General features: G+C 42.0%; 1 protein-coding gene across 1 annotated transcript; it reads left to right on the forward strand.

The window, feature by feature from the left end:
• Nucleotides 1–4,682: 4,682 nt before the first annotated feature.
• LOC133417375 (adenylate cyclase type 3-like) lies at nt 4,683–22,121 on the forward strand. Its single transcript, XM_061705108.1, has 20 exons — nt 4,683–5,204; nt 5,796–5,945; nt 6,695–6,861; nt 7,767–7,878; nt 7,952–8,079; nt 8,436–8,594; nt 9,566–9,731; nt 9,834–9,923; nt 10,622–10,698; nt 10,796–10,954; nt 11,234–11,321; nt 11,392–11,508; nt 12,716–12,981; nt 14,899–14,980; nt 15,069–15,227; nt 16,298–16,444; nt 18,971–19,090; nt 19,164–19,290; nt 20,513–20,637; nt 21,942–22,121. The coding sequence occupies exons 1-20, from the start codon at nt 4,758–4,760 to the stop codon at nt 22,119–22,121; spliced, it is 3,066 nt and encodes a 1,021-aa protein (XP_061561092.1). The 5' UTR covers nt 4,683–4,757.
• The last annotated feature ends 292 nt before the right edge of the window (nt 22,122–22,413 follow it).

The raw sequence follows: 22,413 nt of genomic DNA on the forward strand, positions 1-22,413 counted from the left end.
TGTGTGTGTGTGTGTGTGTGTGTGCGTGTGGTTGGCCAGATGAGCTGCGCTTTCGGGACACAAAGGTGCAGCCACAAAAAAAAAAAAAAAAAAAAAAGGAGGATTTTGTACGTCTTTTGTTGGAATGTTTTTGAAAAGTAGCCTGAAGGTGAAAGATCCCGGGGTCATCGCTTTAATCCCAACTAAATCCCCCCAAATGCTCAGGATAAAAATACCAAAACATTCATCTTTTTACGGGAAATAATTCAAAATTGTTTCCCCCAAAAATGAAATCACAATCTTACTGGAATAAAAAAGACTATTTGAGGGAAATAAATCGGAATTTTAGGAGAAAAAAGTTAACATTTTACAAAAATGAAGATGATTTTTTTTTTTCGCTGACAAAAGGTCTTTCGACAATAGTGTTTTTTTTGGGTTTTTTTTAAACAAAAAAATGGGTATTTAATAATAAAGTAGAATTTAAAAAAAGTTATAATATTTGAAGAAGTGAGCCATTATTTGAAGGAAAAGCTTCAATCTTACAAGAACAACTGCAAATTTTTCAAGAAAATAAGTTGTAAGCTTACGAAGTCGTATTCCCCCCTCCAAGAATTATGAGAAAACAGTAATGTGAAAAAAAGATTTCGAGAAAAAAAATGCTTAACTTCACAAAAATAATATATTATTTTGAGAGAAATTTTTTTTACAAATTTTTAAAAATTCCATGACAATTAAGTTGTATTATTTTTGTATTTAAAAAATGAGAAAAAGAGTCAGAATTTTACAAATAAAAGCCAAAATGTTCAAGAAAATAAGTTGTAAACTTATGAAAACAAAGCTTATTGTTTAAAAAAAAACCAAAAGTTTTCATTTTACAAGACTAATGTACCGGTAATATTTTTTGGGGTGAAAGACATTTTAAAAAGAAAATGTTATGAGCATAAAGTCCGATTTTCTTTTTTTTTTTTTAGGGAATCACATTTTTCCACGTGCTCGGGAGATTTTGTTATCGTCCGACGAAACCCCGATTTAACTATTTGGCTATAGTGTCAGCGCCAAAACAATACCATGCCCTGCCTTAGACACGCCGGAGAGCGTTATGAACAGTGCCTAATACAGTCAGTGTTAGTACAAAACCTTCAGGGTTCTGCTACAAAGCAATACAATGCCAGTAAAAGCCTACTAGAACAGCTGAACTCCATGGTGGGGCAGCACCCTCGCGCCCTCTCTTGTCCGGCCGTGTATGTAATAGCGTGTGCATGTGAATGTGTGCATGCGTGCGTACTTGTATGTGAGGGTGAACAGGTGTACATAGTTTGTGTCATAGGAAGCCAGATCGATGGAGAGACTCAGAGCACCAGGATTCTCTTACAGTCGCGGGCACACACCCTGACAGCTGGGTACTACTCTGTACTACTACGAGGACTACCACTACCACTACTAGTACTACGTTTGCGTGTGGGTGTTTAATCACTGAAACAACACACGCACACATTGTGTTGATTCGACACGAGGTAGAGGAGGAGAAGCAGCTGAGGGAAGATGAGTGTTCATTTTTCACTGGACACACGAAAATGATCATATTTCTGTATACGCCATCAAAGCATGTTTCAAAAGCAACAAAGATATGCCTGCTTGTTCTTATGCTTCTATAATTGTAGTGATTTGATATGGTATTGTGCCCACCCCCCCCCCCCCCCCCCAAAAAAAGCAGTGGCTTTTCATGTTCATGTCATCTTTAGTGCACTCTAGTGGTTGAAATGAGTACGACAGCTCCTCGCTTGATGTCATTCAACAGTGAAACAAGGGCCAAGAGGTCACTAAAACAAAAACAGTCTGTCTTCTAACTCCTTTTTCAACTTTTGCTTATAAATACTGAGTTCCATCTGAATAAACTTGTATTTTTTTATTAAAAGTTATATTTTTTACAAGAATGAATTAAAAAAACGTTTTATTTTACAAGAATAAAGTCGTAATCTTCCGAGACTAAAACTGTTATCGCAAAAAAAAAAACAAAGTGGTCATTTTAAGAGTAAAAAGTCTTAACGTTATGAAAGAAAACTGGTGACAAACTTTATTTCCTTCAAGAATTTAGCCATGTATTATAGGATTTGCATAGCTTTGCAATATTTTGGGAAACGAAGTTGTTCTTTAAAAAAAAAAAAAGAACGTTTAAATACGGTATTGTGGTTCATAAATACAGTTGCTGATTCGTGTATGTGAAGTGCAGATATCATTGTTGTCCACTTGGGGTCGCCATCTTCAAACATTACTGTTAACACGGTGTTCCTTCCCTCCTGATAAATGTAAATAAATGACTCAACGTTGTGTGTGTTTATTCATCCGACAGTATCACGATATTGCCTATTCACAGTTGATTGATACTGGAAAAGTCACTTCTGCATTCTTTGCAGTGATTTGGTCCAGTACTGAATGAAAAGTGAAGTAAACATTGTTAGCTAATTTAATATCGCCTACCGCTAGTTGGAACCAAGTGGAATCCCTCGACTGGTGGTCAAGGATAGACACAGCCGCCATTGCACTTTAAATTTTTAAAGAAAATACGATAAGAAAATAAACACGTAATAAGCATATTCAAGTAACGCCACGAACGGTTAGTTAGTTGACAGCCAGACCGTCTCCTGAGGCAACAGGCAACACTAGCCTCTCATTTGCTGACTCCCACATCACTCACCAGGCCAGGCCCCGCCTTTTAAAGCACACACACGTTTGAAGTCACAGATACTACCGTGTAGATTCTAGAATGTGAGTGGACAAAAATAGTACCTACCTTTTGGATTGGTATAATGCCTAATGTTTTAAAATATAAGTAATAACATAAATATATACAATTGCTATTTTTCAGATTTTCGAAGACGGCCTACTGTATATGGAAATAATTATGCTCTTTCACAAATGTACTTTCTCTGCTCTTTTTTTGATGAGCACAAAACTATAATTTTGTGGTATTGATGGCAACAGTTGGATAAGTAGCTTCATGGTACCTTCTGCCAACCAGTGCACAAGCATTTCATTATTCTCACTATATGTCGCTGGCATAGATTGATTAAAAAAGATACTAAAACATTCTGACCAATTAAGTCAAATTGAATAATTTCCCACAGCAAACTAGTTGGGAATTATTTCTCAAGAATACGAGCAAATGTATGGCTGTGCGAACTTGTAGCGCTGACTGTCTGTTCCATATTCTTAAAGCCAATAGAATGAAAGGAATCGCCATGGAGACGGGTCATTGCAGTCGCTGTAGCAGCCCTTGGGGTAGGGACACAAGGGGCAGAGTGGCTCTGGGGAGACTCGGATATGTGCGAGTACCGATGGTTCTAGTGTGAATTTATTAATCAAACAATAGGCTTGTTATAGTGGTTGTATTGTGGAAGTAGTTGGAAGTTCCAAACATGAACCAGTGGTGCATCCAAGTGTTTATACTTGATTGTTTATTTTTTTTTCCTCTGAGACAACCACCGAGGGGTTGTTCAAGCTCTTGAAGAGTGTCGCGCTTCTTCGCACCATCAGTGTCACATTTCCCAAGACATGGCAGCTACATTGGTTGCATGGTAGCAACAGTAACAGAGGATGCTGAGAATAAGGAGAGTGGGGGAGCGAGAGGAGATGGGGATGAGACCGAAGGAAAGAAGCATCAGATAATATAATCTGCCGAACAACAACAAGTGTTTTAGAGATATCGCTTCATTTTGTAACATGTACATTTTTACTCCATTGCCGGATCTTAACAATTTGTGCACTGGTATGGTCCGAGATACAGCAGGCAAATGGAAACACACCTGCGGTTCAAGATCTTGTTGGTTAGCATTCCAGACGACAGCTGCAGAGGGGAAGACACTAAGACTTATTTTTCCCGGATTATTTGTGAAGTTCCCTGAGAATGTTCCATATTGAGGAATTCTTTCTCCAAAGGTAAGGGCGACGTCACAATATGTTGAAAGTGGCTAAAGCTTGGATGAATCCACCTCCGAGACTGGACCTATGGCGACTTCTGTAACTGTTATGGACTTGAGCCCATACACTGATTCATTTTCCAAACCGCTTATCCAGTTCAGGCTCACTTTCAAGTCAGGGTCTATCCCAGATGGCATGGGGCAAGAGGCGGAGCACACCATGGACTCATCCCGTCAATCACATGACTGATACACGGAGACACATAACCAACCACAATTTGGAATCTTCAATGAACCTTACAGACATATTCTTGGACTGTGGATATGAGAAGAACATCCAGACTCCACTCAGAAAGGCCTGAGTTTCAGACCCAGAACCTGAGGAAGGAGTTCTAACCAGTGCTGCCATGACTTGAGGCACCTTAAGGTTCATCAGTTCATTTTCTGTACAGCTTTTCCAGTTCCAAGTTGACCTGGAGCCTAGCCCAGCTGACTACATAGTGGACTGGTCACCAGTCAATCCCAGGGCACATGGAGTCAGATGACCATTCACAGTCACATTTAAACTGAGTGTGAGCTGAACCCAGTCATCAGAGAAGATTATCGTTGCAGTATTGAGCAAGCAAAAAGGAGAAATTTAACTCCAAAATGTCCAACCGGGTCTGTCACATAGACACGGAGCAGTCAGTGGAGTACCCCGTTGTATCCCCAGGTCAGACCCAAGGTGTTGCGACCAATACTCATGATGTGACGCTGCTCCAGCCCAGCCCCGGCCTGCTACGGACTGTCTGCATCACTTTTTCCCCCGACTCCCTGGAGAGGCTTTATCAGAGCTACTTCCGCCGGCAGAGACAGCAGAACATGCTGATGTTGATGATGTTTGCCGCGCTCTTCAACAGCTTTGTCATCATCATGTGTGCCGTTGTGTACACTGAGTACAAGCGGGCCATGGTGGTTGTGGCCACCGTGGGGCTGGCCGCAGATCTGGTGTTCCACGAGCTGTACCGGCAGCAGAAACTACCCGAGTCGGCGGAGTCGCGCGGGGCCATCCCATATGTCCTGTGGCTGATGGTCACCGTCCATGTGCTGTGCTACACGGGACTAAACTTCCAGCGTGTCTCCCAAGCTAGCGACTCGGTGGGCTGGCAGGCTTTTTTCAGCTTCTCCACCTTCCTGACTCTGCCCCTCAACTTGTCAGCACTGCTCCTGCTGTCAGGCCTCTCCTGCGGAATCCACATCCTGGTTCTGGGGTTTACTGTCAATCAGACGTTTGAAGACAACTTGCAAGGGCCCATGCTGGTCAGGCAGGTAAATGTGGCCCTCTCGGACAAAAATCTTCGTTTTGACATGCTTATTAATAAGTCTGTCTGTTTGTCCACTTGTCCAGAGTGCAACTGCTTTTGTACTAACTAACTGTGCTGTTTTACCCTGCTATATCCCGGTTAATCATATTTTTATGGGTGGTATCCACTGGTGGTGTAGTGGTACATATTGCTGTCTTTCTCGACATCGTGAATGTCAATGAAACCCATTAATGAGATAAAGCAAACTTTACCAGTAAATTGGTCAAATATCTTACACCGGCCAATGCAGTATGTAGCCAGTCTGGATGTGCGACTTGGATGCGCATGAGAGGGAAAGTGCTAAAGTAGATGGGAGAATACACGCAAGGCCAGATTTGACAGGGAATGCCCACATTTTAGGTTTGTTCCACCCAGAATGAATAACTGGCATTAAGGTGCATAAATGACAGACATAAGTCGATGGGAGAGTGTTTTTTATATATTGTGGCTCCGAAACATATCCCCTGGGATAAATGAGGGTTCACCGTACCTCTATTTGTGACCATGTCAGACCAGATCTTCCTAACTCGCTCTCATGACCTCATTCCCCGTTCAGCTCCTGGCCAATGTGATGCTGTACCTGTGTGCAGCTGTTCTGGGGGTGATGTCATACTACATGTCCGACAGGAAGTACAGGACAGCCTTTTTGGAGGCGCGTCAGTCCCTGGAGGTCAAACTCACACTGGAGGAGCAGAGCGCCCAGCAGGTAAACACACCACGATGCATTTAATTGAATACTTACAGGGACAGGAACACCCCGTGCCTGCCAATTTGCGAGTGTTTTGCTAAGCTTGTTGTTAATAGGTTGATTAGAGATGTGGTTGTTTTTACCTGCCTGACACTCACTGGGGACCTGGCCTAGGGAATTTCAGCTAAGCTTGCCACTTTACAATTTGAAGTGCAATGTGTCGAGTGCTATCCTTTGGAGACATTCTGTACATTAACAGCAAAGGCTGCACGGTCAAATTCTGGAAACTTTTCATGACCGGTCTAGATCAGGGGTGTCAAACTCATTTTTGTCACGGGCCACATCGTAGTTATGACTTCCCTCGGAGGGCCGCTACAACTGCGAACCCATATAAATGAAAGATTACCTCATATACTGTAATTACATACAGTATACACAACACATCGATGAATAACCAGTTGTGAAATCAGAAGCCTATAAAAACATGTTTTTTGACTATTACATTTCTTTTCAAAGTGGGATTGGTAACAGAAAATGCTTGCAAATATCTCAATGGTATTACACCAGAACACAATGAGCAATTTTGATTTGCTTTCGCGGGCCACATAAAATGATGTGGCGGGCCGGATCTGACCCCCGGCCCACCTGTTTGACACCTGTGGTCAAGATGATCAAATCGACAAGTTGGGGCAGCACAGTGTGTTAGCGGTTAGCACGTCTGTATATAACTGTTTCCACCTCAGCTATGCACAACTATTTCCACACAGGAGGAATTACTGTTGTCCATCCTGCCCAAACACATTGCGGATGAGATGCTGCAAGCCTTGAAGGATCAGGCCAATGAGAACGAAGTCCAGAAACAGCAAAAGCAACAACAGCAGAAGCAGCAGCAGCAATTCAACACCATGTACATGTACCGCCATGAGCACGTCAGGTGTGCCCCAACCTGTTGATTGTTTGGATTCATTTTGGGATGGATGTTTGAAGACGCTGTTTTTCTATGGCAGCCATTTTGGCAACAAACTGGATGGACTAGAATTAGAATTAGACAACGAGGTGCTCTAAAGAAACCATGCCAGCACGAAGCCCCTGTCCACACACTGGCTGTCAATGTCAGACTTTTTAATAGATTTTTATCTTACTCTTCCGCTTTCTCTTCTTCTCATGAAATACGAATACTCTTGGCCGACGACGAGGCGCTCTAAAGCGGCCATGCCAGCAGACTATTCGAAGGGAAGATCCATTTTCTGGCTGTAGGCATAGCTAACAAGCTAACTGCAGGGTGCAATGGCGCCGGATAACCGCTGATGCGAACGAATGCGCTTAAGTTTTCACATAGTGGGGGAGGAACTACTCATGTTGGACACCAAAGTGTGTCACACGGTGTCAATGTTTTGGCCACGCCCAAAACATCAGGAAAACTGAAATCATGACACACAGTTTAACGCTCTATCTTCACAGTTGAATACTACATAGCTGCATTGCACAAGTTTTCAGCAATTATCTTCAAACCTGTGTCATGTATTTACAATTGTTTTGCATGATAAGGCAACAAGTTCTCAATCAGATCTCAACCGTAGTTGACTTTACCTCAATTTTCGGGAGTAAAAATAAAACGTCGTCAGAGAAAGAAATACTCAAGTACAGATACCAGAAAAATCTACTGAAATAAAGTAACAAAGTAATATAAAAATATAATATTTGTACTTTGTTACTTCCCACGACTGGTAGATGGAAACATTTCTTCAAAGTTAAAATTTAGCAAGCATTCAGATTATTTATGGGCAAATCGAACCGGGAGTGCTAGTGCACATCTGATCCTCCGCGTGGTTGTCACAGCATCCTGTTTGCCGACATCGTGGGATTCACCCAGCTGTCTTCCACCTGCAGCGCGCAGGAGCTCGTCAAGCTGCTCAATGAGCTCTTCGCTCGCTTCGATAAACTGGCCGAAGTGAGTTTCGTCCCGTCGTGGCGGCCCTAATTGTGTGACTTCTATTCAAGCTTCACTTCTTGTCATATCGCAGCGACACCATCAGTTGCGAATCAAAATCCTGGGCGACTGCTACTATTGCATCTGTGGTCTTCCTGACTTCAGAGAGGACCATGCTGCCTGTTCTATCATGATGGGCCTCTCCATGGTAGAAGCCATCTCGTGAGTGGTCGCCACCAAATATCTTCCCTCAAAGGTTGACTCGAAGGCAATGTGTTTTTTTTCTGGTGAAAGAAGAGAGTAATCTTTCTTTGGCTAGATTCGAGGCATATTGTCACAAAACACAATATTCAGTGGGTCTTGGAAGTTCAGTCCAAATGCTTTAAGACTGCTGGCAATATGGATAGGCCTGCACCGAGAACCGCTTGAGGACAAAAAGTTAATCACAAAAGAGTACATAGGTGAAAATTACAATATTTTCGATTAATGATCCAAAAGTAGTTCAGTCATGATGACTAATAAGGACTGTGAAAATGGAGACATGCAGTGAAAGCTTTCTACTTTCCTCTCTGCGTCAGTTATGTGCGAGAGAAGACAAAAACGGAGGTGGACATGCGAGTGGGCGTGCACACCGGCACCGTGCTGGGAGGAGTACTGGGCCAGAAGCGCTGGCAGTTTGATGTTTGGTCCACGGACGTCACCGTCGCCAACAAAATGGAGTCTGGGGGGATTCCTGGGTAAGAAATGCATGTTTACTTAGGGCTTATTTTAAGAGGTTACAGCATTCTCCTGCTATACCGTGGTTCATTATTCACGCCCTTGCTAGATCACGTTTTTTGAAGTCATTGTTTTTTATGGGTTTTCACAGTACTGTTTACAGGCAGTTCTTTGAAGGTTTAGAATTACAGTAACGTCTGTGCTCATTTCTGTTAGTCCATCTATGGTGTTCTGCAGTATAAGTTAACATTAAGCTGGTGGACTTTTGTTTGTTATTTATTTTATTATAAACATATATTTTAAAGCTTTATGCGTAATACTAATACAAAATATGCATACGAGGTGCGGGTATGATTTTTGTCAACTCGGGGTCGCCTTTCTCACGTTCTACACTGTAGTATCTGTGATTCTAAATGTGTGTGGCTTTAAAAGGCGGGGCCTGGCCTGTTGAGCGATGTGGGAGACAGCAAATGAGAGTGTGGAGTTGACTGTTGTGCGCTAAGGTTAGGGGCTGGCTGTTAACTGGCTAACCGTTAGTCAGTTTGCGTGTTGAGTGCCTCTGGGCGTCGGTTGTGGCCTATGAATGTGCTTTTCACGTTTACTTTGTTACTTTTGTTTGACCACCTGTGGCGGGCTGACAATTCGTTCTAACTAGAGGTGGTAGATTATATAAAATTAGCTAACGACGTTTACTTTACACTATACCTGCAGTTGTGTATGTCAGTTCTGCTTTGTGGTAGTCACATACACTTTCATCTTCTTTTTTTGTTTTTTACACACACTTTCCTCCTGATGTACACTTTTTGCCTCGTAAGTCTTTAGTAACATGAGTCAGTGAGTTAAAATGATCACGTCAAAATCCCACTATAAAGTGAAAAAGCTCCGATATAAATTTAGGAATTACGATTTCAACATCTGCGATACCGCGAGACCGTAAAGAGTGAACGACAATATGGTGAGGGATGACTCTATTTGTGTTTCTGTGCTGCAGGCGAGTGCATATTTCCCAGAGCACCAAAGAAAGTCTACACGGCGAGTTTGAACTGGAGCCTGGCAATGGTGGCGAGAGATGCGAGTACCTGCTGGAGAAAGGCATTGACACGTATTTGGTTCTGGTTCCTAAAAAGAAGGAAGATGAACTCAATAGAAAAGTGAGTGTGCACTCCTGGACGTTCTAATTTCAGGTCATGAGTTTTATCGTAGGACTTCACTTGTAGGTTAGTTCGTGGGAATTTTCATGATTTTGTGTCCTCTCCTAGAAATCCAGTGTTAAGTCACGACATTTGATAAACACAACATCAAACGGGAGCGTAGCATCGTCATCCCCGCTGTCGGAGTCTCATCAGGAGGTAAATCGGCAATCATTTTCTGACTTACACTCTCCGTACACCTTATTCGGTACACTGATGAGTGTCAATACGAGAACTGTAGTACTCAAGACCTCCACTAATGCCGAATGAACGAACAATCTTCAACATGTCTGCCTGACTTGTAAAATCATGGCTTGCTGAGCGATAATGTTCCACCTGTATGCACATTTTTACAAGGTAGGTGCGAACTCTCAACTACAGCACGGTTTCTTCTGCTGGTTTGCTGGGTCACTGGGCCATGTGGCCCAGATGCAAGCAAAGTATAACATACTTTTATCCAGACTTTCAATAAAATGCATTAGTTTCTCCCTTGTGGTAGTGCAGTGGGTTGCAAATTGATTTTGTAGTTTTTGAGTGATCCTACTCACTCATTTACTGACTGACTGACTAACTAACTCACCACAAAACAATATGTTTACTATACTATACTGTTTACTATATGGTTGCAGTGGTCTACGACAGCACTTCCTCACACTGAGACCGGTCTCTAATATTATGATTACCTTGTTATTTAGCAAGATGAGAGAATCCAAATGTTCTGAAAGAAAGTCTGTCTGGCAGTGCAGTTGTACACCACTGCTAACTACAGCCACACCATTAGGTGTACCTAATGAAATAGCTGGTACTGTATATGATCAGTCCAGCTTCTCTTCTTGCGTCACTTGTCTTGTCCTCAGAGGTACCGCTTGATTGGAGAACAAGTGATCAACATGCGACTACAGCAGGAACTCCTGGAGAGAGAAACACAGCAAATGTGAGGGGGATCAGACGAGATCATCATAACTGAGAAGTCATACACTTCTTTGGGTGTGTCTTCACACTTCACTACTCCACCCACACCTTTTCTCTAGCTTAAAGAACCTGATCCATCCCGTCTCGCTGCGCTTTGTGGAAGGCAAGCTGGAAGCGCACTACTCCTCGAAGAAGGAGAAGCGAAGCGGGGCGGCCTTCTGCTGCTGCGCCATCGTCCTGCTCTTCACCACCGCCATGGAGGTCTTCATAGACCCACTGTAGGTCCACGTCTTCATTGTTCAGTCATGGTCGACACTGTATGGAAAGCCGTTTGAGCATTTATTGCAAATCATTGAGATCCAGCTTAAGGTCTGTGTACCAGTACGCTCTTTTTCCTCACTAGTAAGATAACTCGGCGCACGAGAAAAACGACGAGGATGCATTAGTCGAACGACTTTGTCTTATTTGTTATTTTTTTCCTATAAATGCTCAAATGGCTATCCATAGACAATGTTAGTAGAAGCCAAGATATCACATTACTGCATTTGTGGTTGCAGACTGGTGGTGAACTACGTGACTCTTGCAATTGGAGAAGTACTGTTGCTCATCCTCACTGTGTGCTCCCTAGCTGCCATCTTCCCCAGGGTAAACAGGACATATGAAAATACCTCATATTCATGTGTAATAAATGATAATAATAACAATAAGTGTGTAGTTTTTTTCCAAAAAGCTGGTGTCCTTCTCTTTGTGGATTGACCGCACACGCTGGGCAAGAAACACATGGGCAATGGCGGCCATGTTTGTCCTCACCATGGCCATGATCGCTGATATGGTAAGATGCGGTTTTTATCCACCTACCTACGTGCATACCAGACTACCCACCTACCGAGCTATCTATCTATCACCCATCTATCATTTACCCACCCATCTACCTACCTACTTACATACAGTATATGTAGGTAGGTAGATAGGTAGGTAGGTAGGTATAACCTTATCCTACTTGCCTATCTATCCGTCCATCGATTATACACCTTTCTACCAACCCAGCTATCTAACTACCCATCTATCTACAGTACCGTATCCACCTATACCAATTTCTACCCACCTATCTAAGTACTTACGCATCGACAGTCCATCTCTCTACCCAGCCATCGATCTATCGATCCAGTCACCCACCCAACCATCGATCCCTCTACCCATCCACCCACCCACCCACCTATCTACCCATCCATTTATCCATCTAGCCACCTATCTATCCAACTATCAACCAACCCTCTACCCATCTACCCACTCATCTTCCCAACCCATCTACGTTATCAATCTATCTACCCAACAATGTACCCACCCAACTAGTAGCAACCTACCCACCTACCTGCTTATCCATCCACTCACCTTTCTACCCACCCACCAACACACCCGTCTATCTATCTTCACTTGACTGCCTTTGGCGTGTCAGACTTCCTTCTCTCCCCATGCGCTCCATTAGTGGTCTATCTCGGTGCCTGCTGCCTCATTTGTCTGGGCCCCCAAGGATCCTGCAGCACATGCTTCTGCCTTTTATCCACCTGACAGCAATCAGGAGGACACTCGAGTGAACATTCTTGAGTGTCACACAGTGGTGACATGCTGTAAAATGATCGGGAACACGCAGGTCTGGTGATTTGTCGCTCCCTTTCTTTGACACCCTTCAGACTCTGTTCTACTTAAGTAGAAGTCTAGACACGTGTCGAAAAAGATTGGTCAAAGTAGAGGTGGTGATTCCACTCCTGTACTAAAGTAAAAGTTTACCAAAAAAAGTACAGACTCTGAAATGTATTTACAAAAGGAAAAAGGAAAAAATTGGAATTTCAGACGTATGGATGTACTGTGCACGGAGACAGTCTCAGCTCCTCAGTACAGGAGTAATATTAGTCGTTCTTTGCAAAGGATAAAGAAAATATGCCTGTGAGTATTGTTATATTACCTATCTACATGTGTTGCTCCACTGTTTATATTTATTTATATTTATATATTTATTTATATTTACTCATATTTCTCAGCTCAGCTGTGTTCCGCCACACTTGCGGCTCATCAACGGCACCTCAGACGTGGCGCTGGATGCGCTGGGCGAATGCGCCGAGAACCCCAAGCACTACAGCTTCATGGCCGTGATGTCGCTGATGGCCACCGCCATGCTGGTGCAGGTCAGCCACCTGATCAAGCTGAGCCTGATGGTGCTGGTCGTCATGGCGATTGGGGCTGTCAACGTCCACAGCTGGCGGGACATCTACGATCTGTACGACTTTGTGCACTTTGCGTCCTACAGGTGAGAAATGTATGATTTAATTTATGCAAAAAAGAAAACTGAATTTGTATTTTTATGCATACATTTTTCTCTTTTTTGAAAATGCATTATTGTATCAAAATAATTTTTAATTATGCAAAATATACAGTAGTGTCTTAAATTACACGGTATAATTTGTTCCGTGACCAAGCTCGTAACTCAATTTACTCATATTTCAAACCATTTTTACCCCTGAATAAAATCAAAATGCCATTGATCAATAAAATACTGTAGCGCAGTATTCTATATAAAAATGTAATGAAAGAAAATATAAATGAATAAACTGTTTTTATAAAGTGTAATTACTGTACGTACTGTAGTATTCGAGTTTTAGACAGCTGTTTTTAAGGGCCGTGGCCTAATGAGTGACATCCAGGTTTGTAAAAACATATCCATCCATCCATCCATTTTCTGAGCCGCTTCTCCTCACGAGGGTCGCGGGCGTGCTGGAGCCTATCCCAGCTGTCATCGGGCAGGAGGCGGGGTACACCCTGAACTGGTTGCCAGCCAATCGCAGGGCACATACAAACAAACAACCATTCGCACTCACAGTCATGCCTATGGGCAATTTAGAGTCTCCAATTCATGCATGTTTTTGGGATGTGGGAGGAAACCGGAGTGCCCGGAGAAAACCCACGCAGGCACGGGGAGAACATGCAAACTCCACACAGGCGGGGCCGGGGATTGAACCCAGGGTCCTCAGAACTGTGAGGCTGACGCTCTAACCAGTCGTCCACCGTGCCGCCTGTAAAAATATACATATAAAATATTATATTACATATAATTTATATCTATAATTGAATTGTTTCAATTATATATTTGGGGGAATGCAGAGTTATTTAGTAACATATTTACTGCATTGTTTTGAATGAGTAACAACACTACATTAGGGGCAGTGCCCCAAACATTGTGGAGTTTGCCTTCGACAGATGAACATTTTTTATTATTATTATTTATTATGTATTATTTCATTTATTTTAAAAAGTCTTTAATGTATAAATGTTTTACACCTACATTAAATATATATACATACATTTTATTTTGTATCTTTTTCAATTTTAACAATTATATTATTTTAATTTAATTATTCAAATTACATGTTTTGGGGAATGCACAGTTGTTCGGTCTATGTCAGTGATTCTCAAACTTTCTACACCGAGTACCACCTAAAAAAGGAACTTAGCTCTCCAAGTACCACCATAATGACCAACAATAACAGGCAGTAACGTCGTAGGCCTAAGTGTTAATAAGTGGTTTTATTCCTAAAAATTATGTTTCATATTATTGGAAGACACTGTAACATTATGCACTTTTTGAACATTAACACTGTGCTTGAAAATAGGAAAAGAAAAAAAATACTTAAATAGTGATTCAATTAAAATGTATTGCACATAAAACATAACAATATTTGTAGTGAAATGAACAAAAACAAATGGTTCATAAGATTAAATACAAATGTCTTGTACAATGTTTGAAAGTTAACTACAATTGAAGTGTAATTTAAAAAAATGTACTGTACTTGAAAAGTGGCAACTCTACATAAGCAACTCTACATAAGGGGCATTGGCCCCACCAGGTGCCCCAAAATGCATATTATATGTAATGCAGAGCAGGGATTAAATTGGGAAATTAAGGAGCATAAATGAAAAGCCATTTTTTCCCCCTCTGGGGCAGTTACAATTGGGCCCTCTGAATCCTGCCTAGCAACAAGGAGCCAATCAAACTCGGGAAGAGGACCAAAATTATTCCAATCATGTTGCTGCAGCTGCTAAGTAGTTAATGATATATTTTACCTGTGAAATTTGAGAATACATGATGCATTTGTGTTTAATGTGTGATTTATAACCATTGATTTAAATTGATAAAGCATATAACTTAACGTTTATGTTGTTCTCTCAGAACGTCCATGGTACCATCCAAGTACCTGATGACCCTGATGACCATTGTGATGATGGTCAGCCTCTACCTTTTTGCCCGCCACGTAAGTCCCTTTCCCCAGCTCACAGGACCTCCTAAAACACCCGCTGACCCGCTTGTGCTGCCGTTTATTTTCTTGTGTGCGGTTGCAGTTGGAGCTTCAGTCCAGGGAGTTGTTCCTGTGGAAGGTGGGCGTGCACGATCAGAAGGAGAGGGTGCTGGAGATGAGACGCTGGAATGAAGCCTTGGTCACCAACATGTTGCCCGAGCATGTGGCCAAGCACTTCCTGGGCACCAAAAAGAGAGATGAGGTGTGGTGAGATAGATTCGATTCGATTCGATTCGATTCGATAGATAGATAGATAGATAGATAGATAGATAGATAGATAGATAGATAGATAGATAGATAGATAGATAGATAGATAGATAGATGGATGGATGGATGGATGGATGGATGGATGGATGGATGGATGGATGGATGGATGGATGGATGGATGGATAGATAGATAGATAGATAGATAGATAGATAGATAGATAGATAGATAGATAGATAGATAGATAGATAGATAGATAGATAGATAGATAGATAGATAGATAGATAGATAGATAGATAGATAGATAGATAGAAGTCAGGCGGGGTGCTGGAAAGTAAGCTTCACAACTTGTTCCCATCTATTTTATTATAGAGGATCTACTGCACATGTCATATTTGTGACCAGAGTCAATGGGTAAAGATTTGTGTTCTCCCAGACTGGAAATGTCTCACAAAATCAGGCAACAGAGATAAAGGAAACAACTTTAGTCATCATAAACTATATGCTATTTATTCTGCTCATCTAAAAATACATGTACATATTTAGAAATATTTGTATTCTAGTCAACATTTTTATTAAATTTTTTTTGTCTTTAAGTGGTTACCACCGTGAGTAGTGAAGCAGCGCCCTAGCGCCATCTATTGACCAACCGCCACAGATAATGAGTATAAAAAATTTTGGGGGGGGGGGGAATGACACTAAAAAAGCGGACTGTGGTTGATTCACACAACATTCCAAGTGATACAGCATTGAATAAGATATAGAATATCATTTACGCGGCACCTGTGCTTCCCAACCTTTATTGAAGTTTTATAATTGGGTTTTAAAACTATGTCAAAATGTGCAAAAGCAGTCAACAATAATGAAAAAAAACCAAACAAAACAAAAAAACAACCTAATCCAAATATTTGTATCCACACTATTACTGTCACTGTTACTGTCTGCTCTTGATCTGCTCTGCTCTTGGGGGCCCCTTTGTGTTCGCAGGGCCCTAAGCAGGTGCTTGCTTGCTTGCTTGGTTGTGAAATGAGTAAAGAAAGATGACAGACAGTATGATGCCATTTCAGGAGCTGTACAGTCAGTCATACGAAGAAGTGGGTGTGATGTTTGCCTCCATACCCAACTTCTCCGACTTCTACACAGAAGAGAGCATCAACAACGGAGGCATCGAGTGCCTCCGGATCCTCAACGAGATCATCTCTGACTTTGACAGCGTGAGTCCCAACCTGCCTTATTGCTGCTCTGCCTGCCCTCATTTACTCATATACAATCAATGGATATAAAAAGTCGAGACACCCCAGTTGAAATACAAGGTTTTTGTGATATAAAAGAAAAATAAGACACAGATAAATAACTTGAATAAAACGTTTTCCACCATCATTGCGACCTATAACCTGTACAACTCAAATGAAAAAAAAATCTTTTCCAGAGGAGAAGTAAAAATAAACAACTGAGATAATGTCGTTGAACAAGTGTGCACACCCTCTTAGAACTGGGGATTTGGTTGTGCTCAGAATTAACCAATCTCATTCAAATTCTTGTTAAACGGGTGTCGGGACACTACTGCCTGTTAAAGTGCCTATCATTAACACCAAACAAACTTCAGATGTTCTAGTTGGCCCACAACCCTGGTGAGGATAAGCGGTTCAGAAAATGGATTGATGGATGGATGTTCTAGTAAGCTTTTGTTTTTCTAGCAGTAGGATATATATGGATTATGGATGGATGGATGGATGGATGGATAGAGAGCAAGATTTATTCCAGATGTATTCATTAATTAAATATATATATATATATAAAAGAAGAAGGTGGCACGCTGGCCAACTGGTTAGAGCGTCAGCCTCACAGTTCTGAGGACCCGGGTTCAATCCCCGGCCCCGCCTGTGTGGAGTTTGCATGTTCTCCCCGTGCCTGCGTGGGTTTTCTCCGAGGACTCCGGTTTCCTCCCACATCCCAAAAATGTGCATTAATTGGAGACTCTAAATTGCCCGTAGGCATGACTGTGAGTGCGAATGGTTGTTTGTTTCTATGTGACCTGCGATTGGCTGGCAACCAGTTCAGGGTGTACCCTGCCTCCTGCCCGATGACAGCTGGGATAGGCTCCAGCACGCCCGCGACCCGAGTGAGGAGAAGTGGCTCAGAAAATGGATGGATGGATGGATGGATGGATAAAAGAAGAAGAAGAAATAATACATAATCTTCTTCTTCTCCTTTCGGCTTGTCCCTTTAGGGGGTCGCCACAGCGCGTCATCCTTTTCCATGTAAGCCTATCTCCTGCATCCTCCTCTCAAACACCAACTGGCCTCATGTCTTCCCTCATGACATCCATATACCTTCTCTTTGGTCTTCCTTTAGCTCTTTTGCCTGGCAGCTCTATCCTCATCATCCTTCTACCAATATCCTCACTACTTCTTCTCTGGACGTGTCCAAACCATCGAACCTTGGCTGTCCCTATGATGAGCTCATTTCTAATTTTATCGAACCTGGTCACTCCGAGAGCGAACCTCAACATCTTCATTGCCGCCACCTCCAACTCTGCTTCCTATTGTCTCTTCAGTGCCATTGTCTCTAATCCGTACATCATGGCTGGCCTGACCACTGTTTTATAAACTTTGCCCTACATCCTGGCAGAGACTTTTCTGTCACATAACACACCTGACACCTTCCTCCACCTGTTCCAACCTGCTTGGACCCGTTTCTTCACTTCTTGACCACGCTCACCATTGCTCTGGACGGTTGACCCCAAGTATTTAAAGTCCTCCACCCTTGCTACCTCTTCTCCCTGTAGCGTCACATTTCCCCCACCACCCCTCTCATTCATGCGCATATATTCTGTTTTAGGCACGGTGGACGACTGGTTAGAGCGTCAGCCTCACAGTTCTGAGGACCGGGGTTCAATCCGGCCCCGCCTGTGTGAAGTTTGCATGTTCTCCCCGTGCTTGCGTGGGTTTTCTCCGGGCACTATGGTTTCCTCCCACATCCCAAAAACATGCATTAATTGGAGATTCTAAATTGCTGTGAGTGCGAATGGTTGTTTGTTTGTATGTGCCCTGCGATTGGCTGGCAACCAGTTCAGGGTGTACCCCGCCTCCTGCCTGATGACAGCTGGGATAGGCTCCAGAGGAGAAGCGGCTCAGAAAATGGATGGATGGATATTTATTTATATGCACTCATATCTTGTAGTTTTTTCTGTCCAATCCCCTTCAAATCATATTTGATTTATTTACTATAATTATAAACAATGAATATAAAAAACGATAATTACATAAGTTAGTGTAGTGGGATTTAAATTAGTACAAAGAAATTTAAAGAAAATAACATATAACATTAATATTGCACATGGTTTCTACTGTTTCTGTCCAATGAATAATTATTTTGTATTATAAAACGTGTGAAATTTAATGCAATTTCTCTTTGGGGATTAAAATTGTATGAAAAATATTTTTGGGTGTCAAAAATGTAAAAAAAAAAAAAAAAAGAATCCATCCATTTATATGTATTATTGCTTATAATTTTTTGTCCAATGGTAAGTTACTTTGTGTTCAGTGTTGATACTTCACACTGCCTACAGCAGCACTTTCTCTTTCAACTCCACTGTAAAGTAAGAATTTACAGATGCCACGTCTGCTTTGCCGCTTCTGTATGTAAAGATGTCTCCTTCTCTTTTTTGTTATTGGTGTATGGTGTCTATTCCAGAGCAGAAATACAGTATCTATTTTGAACCCACATTTCCCCAACAGTTACTGGACAAGGACGAGTTCCGCAACATCACCAAGATCAAGACAATAGGAAGCACCTATATGGCAGCATCGGGACTCACCCCAAAAATCAGCGCAAACGGACACGACGATTGTCACAAGGTTTGAAACGTGGACGCGTTTGCATTGTGACTGGCGTCCTTGGCAACCATGTTGTATTTGTGTCGTCGCGCAGCCAGAGGAGCAGACGCGTCTTGAGCATTGGCAGCACCTGGCTGATCTGGCAGACTTTGCTTTGGCCATGAAAGTCACCCTGGACAACCTCAACAACCAATCCTTCAATAACTTCATGCTCAGAATTGGTCAGTGCATGTGTGTGTGTGTGTGTGTGTGTGTGTGTGTGTGTGTGTGTGTGTGTGTGTGTGTGTGTGTGTGTGTTCAGTACTTACATTCCCACGGGTTGAAACCTGTATGTGACTTAAGATACAGCGGCACATTGAGATACGAGCTCAATTGATCCGTGACCACACTTGTATCTCAAATAAAACAACAGATTAACAAAACAACTCATCATATACTACAGTATGTACTATTTATCCTGCTCATCTAAAAATAGACATGTATTTAAAAATATTTAAAAATATTTTCCATAAATAGCTTTTTAAATGTATTTTCACAAGCAAGAGTTCTCTCAACAGTATTGTACTGTATAAAAACTCCATAATAACTTTCGCTCTCCACATAACCTGCAATGCAAACATGGAAAATGCAAGCATAAAACAAGCATACAAGCATAAAACAGTGTATTGTCCTTCCTTGTTCTTCTGTGGGGTTTATTGGCAGTTGGCAAACTAGCTTAATGGTGCAATAGTGCCATCAACTGAAACTGTCCTTCCACTACAAGGAAGCCAATATGAATTGATGGGGGCCCGATGTTGTTATGTCTTCTGCCGCCATCTTGTGATGGGGGTCTGTAAGCGCACTTGTATCTCAAATTTGTGCTCGAATCGCAATCCAAAAAAAATCAGCCAAGCGATGGCTCGTATCTAAGAAACTTGTAAGTCAAAGCAATCGTATATGAAGGCACCACTGTATACAGCTTAAACACTCACTTTAAACACATTTAAACTTACTAAAGCACACTTTGACTGAGTAGAACACACTTTTTGAGGTATTCATTAGCGCCTGTTCTCACTCTTTCGCTGTCAAGAAATGGGAGACTATCATATAGCATCACTTTGAGGAAATGAAGACTCTCGCTAGCACAGTTCTTCAAATAAGAGGCAAAGCGCATGCTTCAAAATGTTTATTTGTCACTCCCATTTGAAGTTTACTTTAAAGCTGGCACATGAAACATAAGAGAATTCGACATTTTATATTTAACTACCAAAGTTAGAAATCAGACCATATAATTTTGTTGAACGAAGGTATACAAGCTTAATGCTAACAAATAATGAGAAATGCCATAGACCTACTAATAGACACAGATTTTGGACACAGCCATTGTTTTTGGGTGACAATTTGGCATCAAGACAGCCTGAATAAATGTGTGTTTGTTCATGTTCCAATGGCGTTCCCCCGCAGGTCTCAATAAAGGCGGCGTTCTGGCCGGCGTGATCGGAGCTCGTAAACCTCACTACGACATCTGGGGGAACACGGTCAATGTGGCCAGTAGGATGGAGTCCACCGGAGTCATGGGAAACATTCAGGTAAAGGCGGTGTACACACAGAGAGATTTTTTAACATTTTAACCAGGCTTTAAAAGGCCTTTCTTTATCATCCGAGAAAAAACAACTAATATCACGACTGCTTACGGTGTCACTTACAGTAGTTGTGAAAGTCTTCTTCATTTGTGTCGTCATGCCTGTATTATACTGCCACCCGGTGGCCAAGTGACACACACCAGAAAGAGCCGCAATTAATGAATCATTATGCACAAGCTGTTAAATTCTTTACATTCTATTAAATAATGTTATTACAAATTACTGTTGTGTTTTATGAACTAAATATTATAAAGTACTATTTTCTTGATAAACACGTTACAAACATTTTTTTGATTGATTTTTTTTCTTATGAAAAAAACAAAAAAATGAATTTTGTTATTTTTGGAAAATATACATATAATATTTGAAAATATTTGAAGATCTATTTAGTCACTGATGGTGTAGTGGTACACTCGCCTGACTTTGGTGCAGGCAGCGTCGGTTCAGTTCCCACTCAGTGACGGTGTGAATGTGGGTGCGAATGGTTGTCCATGTCTATATGTGCCCTGCGACTGACTGGCGACCAGTTCAGGGTGTAGTCCGCCTTTCGCCCGAAGTCAGCTGGGATAGGCTCCAACGCCCCGCGACCTTAACCAGAATAATAATAAAGAACAACTCACTTGCACATTAAATATTCATAGCCTTTGCGAGAGGAAATACTGACTAGATTTAACACGCACGATTGTCAGACCGACCGTTTTGCGAGTAGATCGGGTGAGAGAAATCACTTTTAACTCACCCCACACTGCAGGATAATCGCTCAGAATAATCATTTCGTAAATATCCATCCATCCATTTTCTGAGCCGCTTCTCCTCACTAGGGTCGCGGGCGTGCTGGAGCCTATCCCAGCTATCATCGGGCAGGAGGCGGGGTACACCCCTGAACTGGTTGCCAGCCAATCGCAGGGCACATACAAACAAACAACCATTCGCACACCACATTCACACCTACGGGCAATTTAGAGTCTTCAATTAATGCATGTTTTTGGGATGTGGGAGGAAACCGGAGTGCCCGGAGAAAACCCACACAGGCACGGGGAGAACATGCAAACTCCACACAGGCGGGGCCGGGGATTGAACCCGGGTCCTCAGAACTGTGAGGCTGATGCTCTAACTAGTCGGCCACCGTGCCGCCCATTTCGTAAATAAATAAATAAAATCCTAAAATGCTCAAATTTTGCGTACCCCGCACACAAACAGAAAAACTCCTCCCCACTGTGTCTGAAGTGTTTTTTGTCGCCTTGCCCCAGGTGGTGGAGGACTGTTTCGACATCCTCAAGTACTACGGCTTCCGTTTTGTTCGAAGGGGGCCCATTTTTGTCAAAGGCAAAGGCGAGCTGCTCACCTTCTTCATGAAGGGAAAAGAAAAAAACACAAGCGACGTTCTTCCACTGACGACTCTTCCACACCAAGTGGTGCACGTTTTTTGACCAAAGGACAGATTGTACACTACTATTACCATTTCTCTACATCTGCAGTTTATTTTTGCCATTGGTTTTGTTCATATGCTCTGTAGCGATATAAATGATACATGCATGTCGAATAACATTTCTCCCCATCTGTATAGTAAAATGCTCTCACTTGATTTATTAAGTGCTTGGCCATCATTTACAATTTTCATTAAACTATGTATTTGTACTTTTCATTAAACAAGTTTGCATAATGCTGTTGAGCTCATCTTTCTAACTAAACCACAATACATGGTTGATTAATGTGTTTATT

Source organism: Phycodurus eques, chromosome 18 (genome assembly GCF_024500275.1).
Source record: "Phycodurus eques isolate BA_2022a chromosome 18, UOR_Pequ_1.1, whole genome shotgun sequence".
Taxonomy (NCBI): Eukaryota; Metazoa; Chordata; class Actinopteri; order Syngnathiformes; family Syngnathidae; genus Phycodurus; species Phycodurus eques.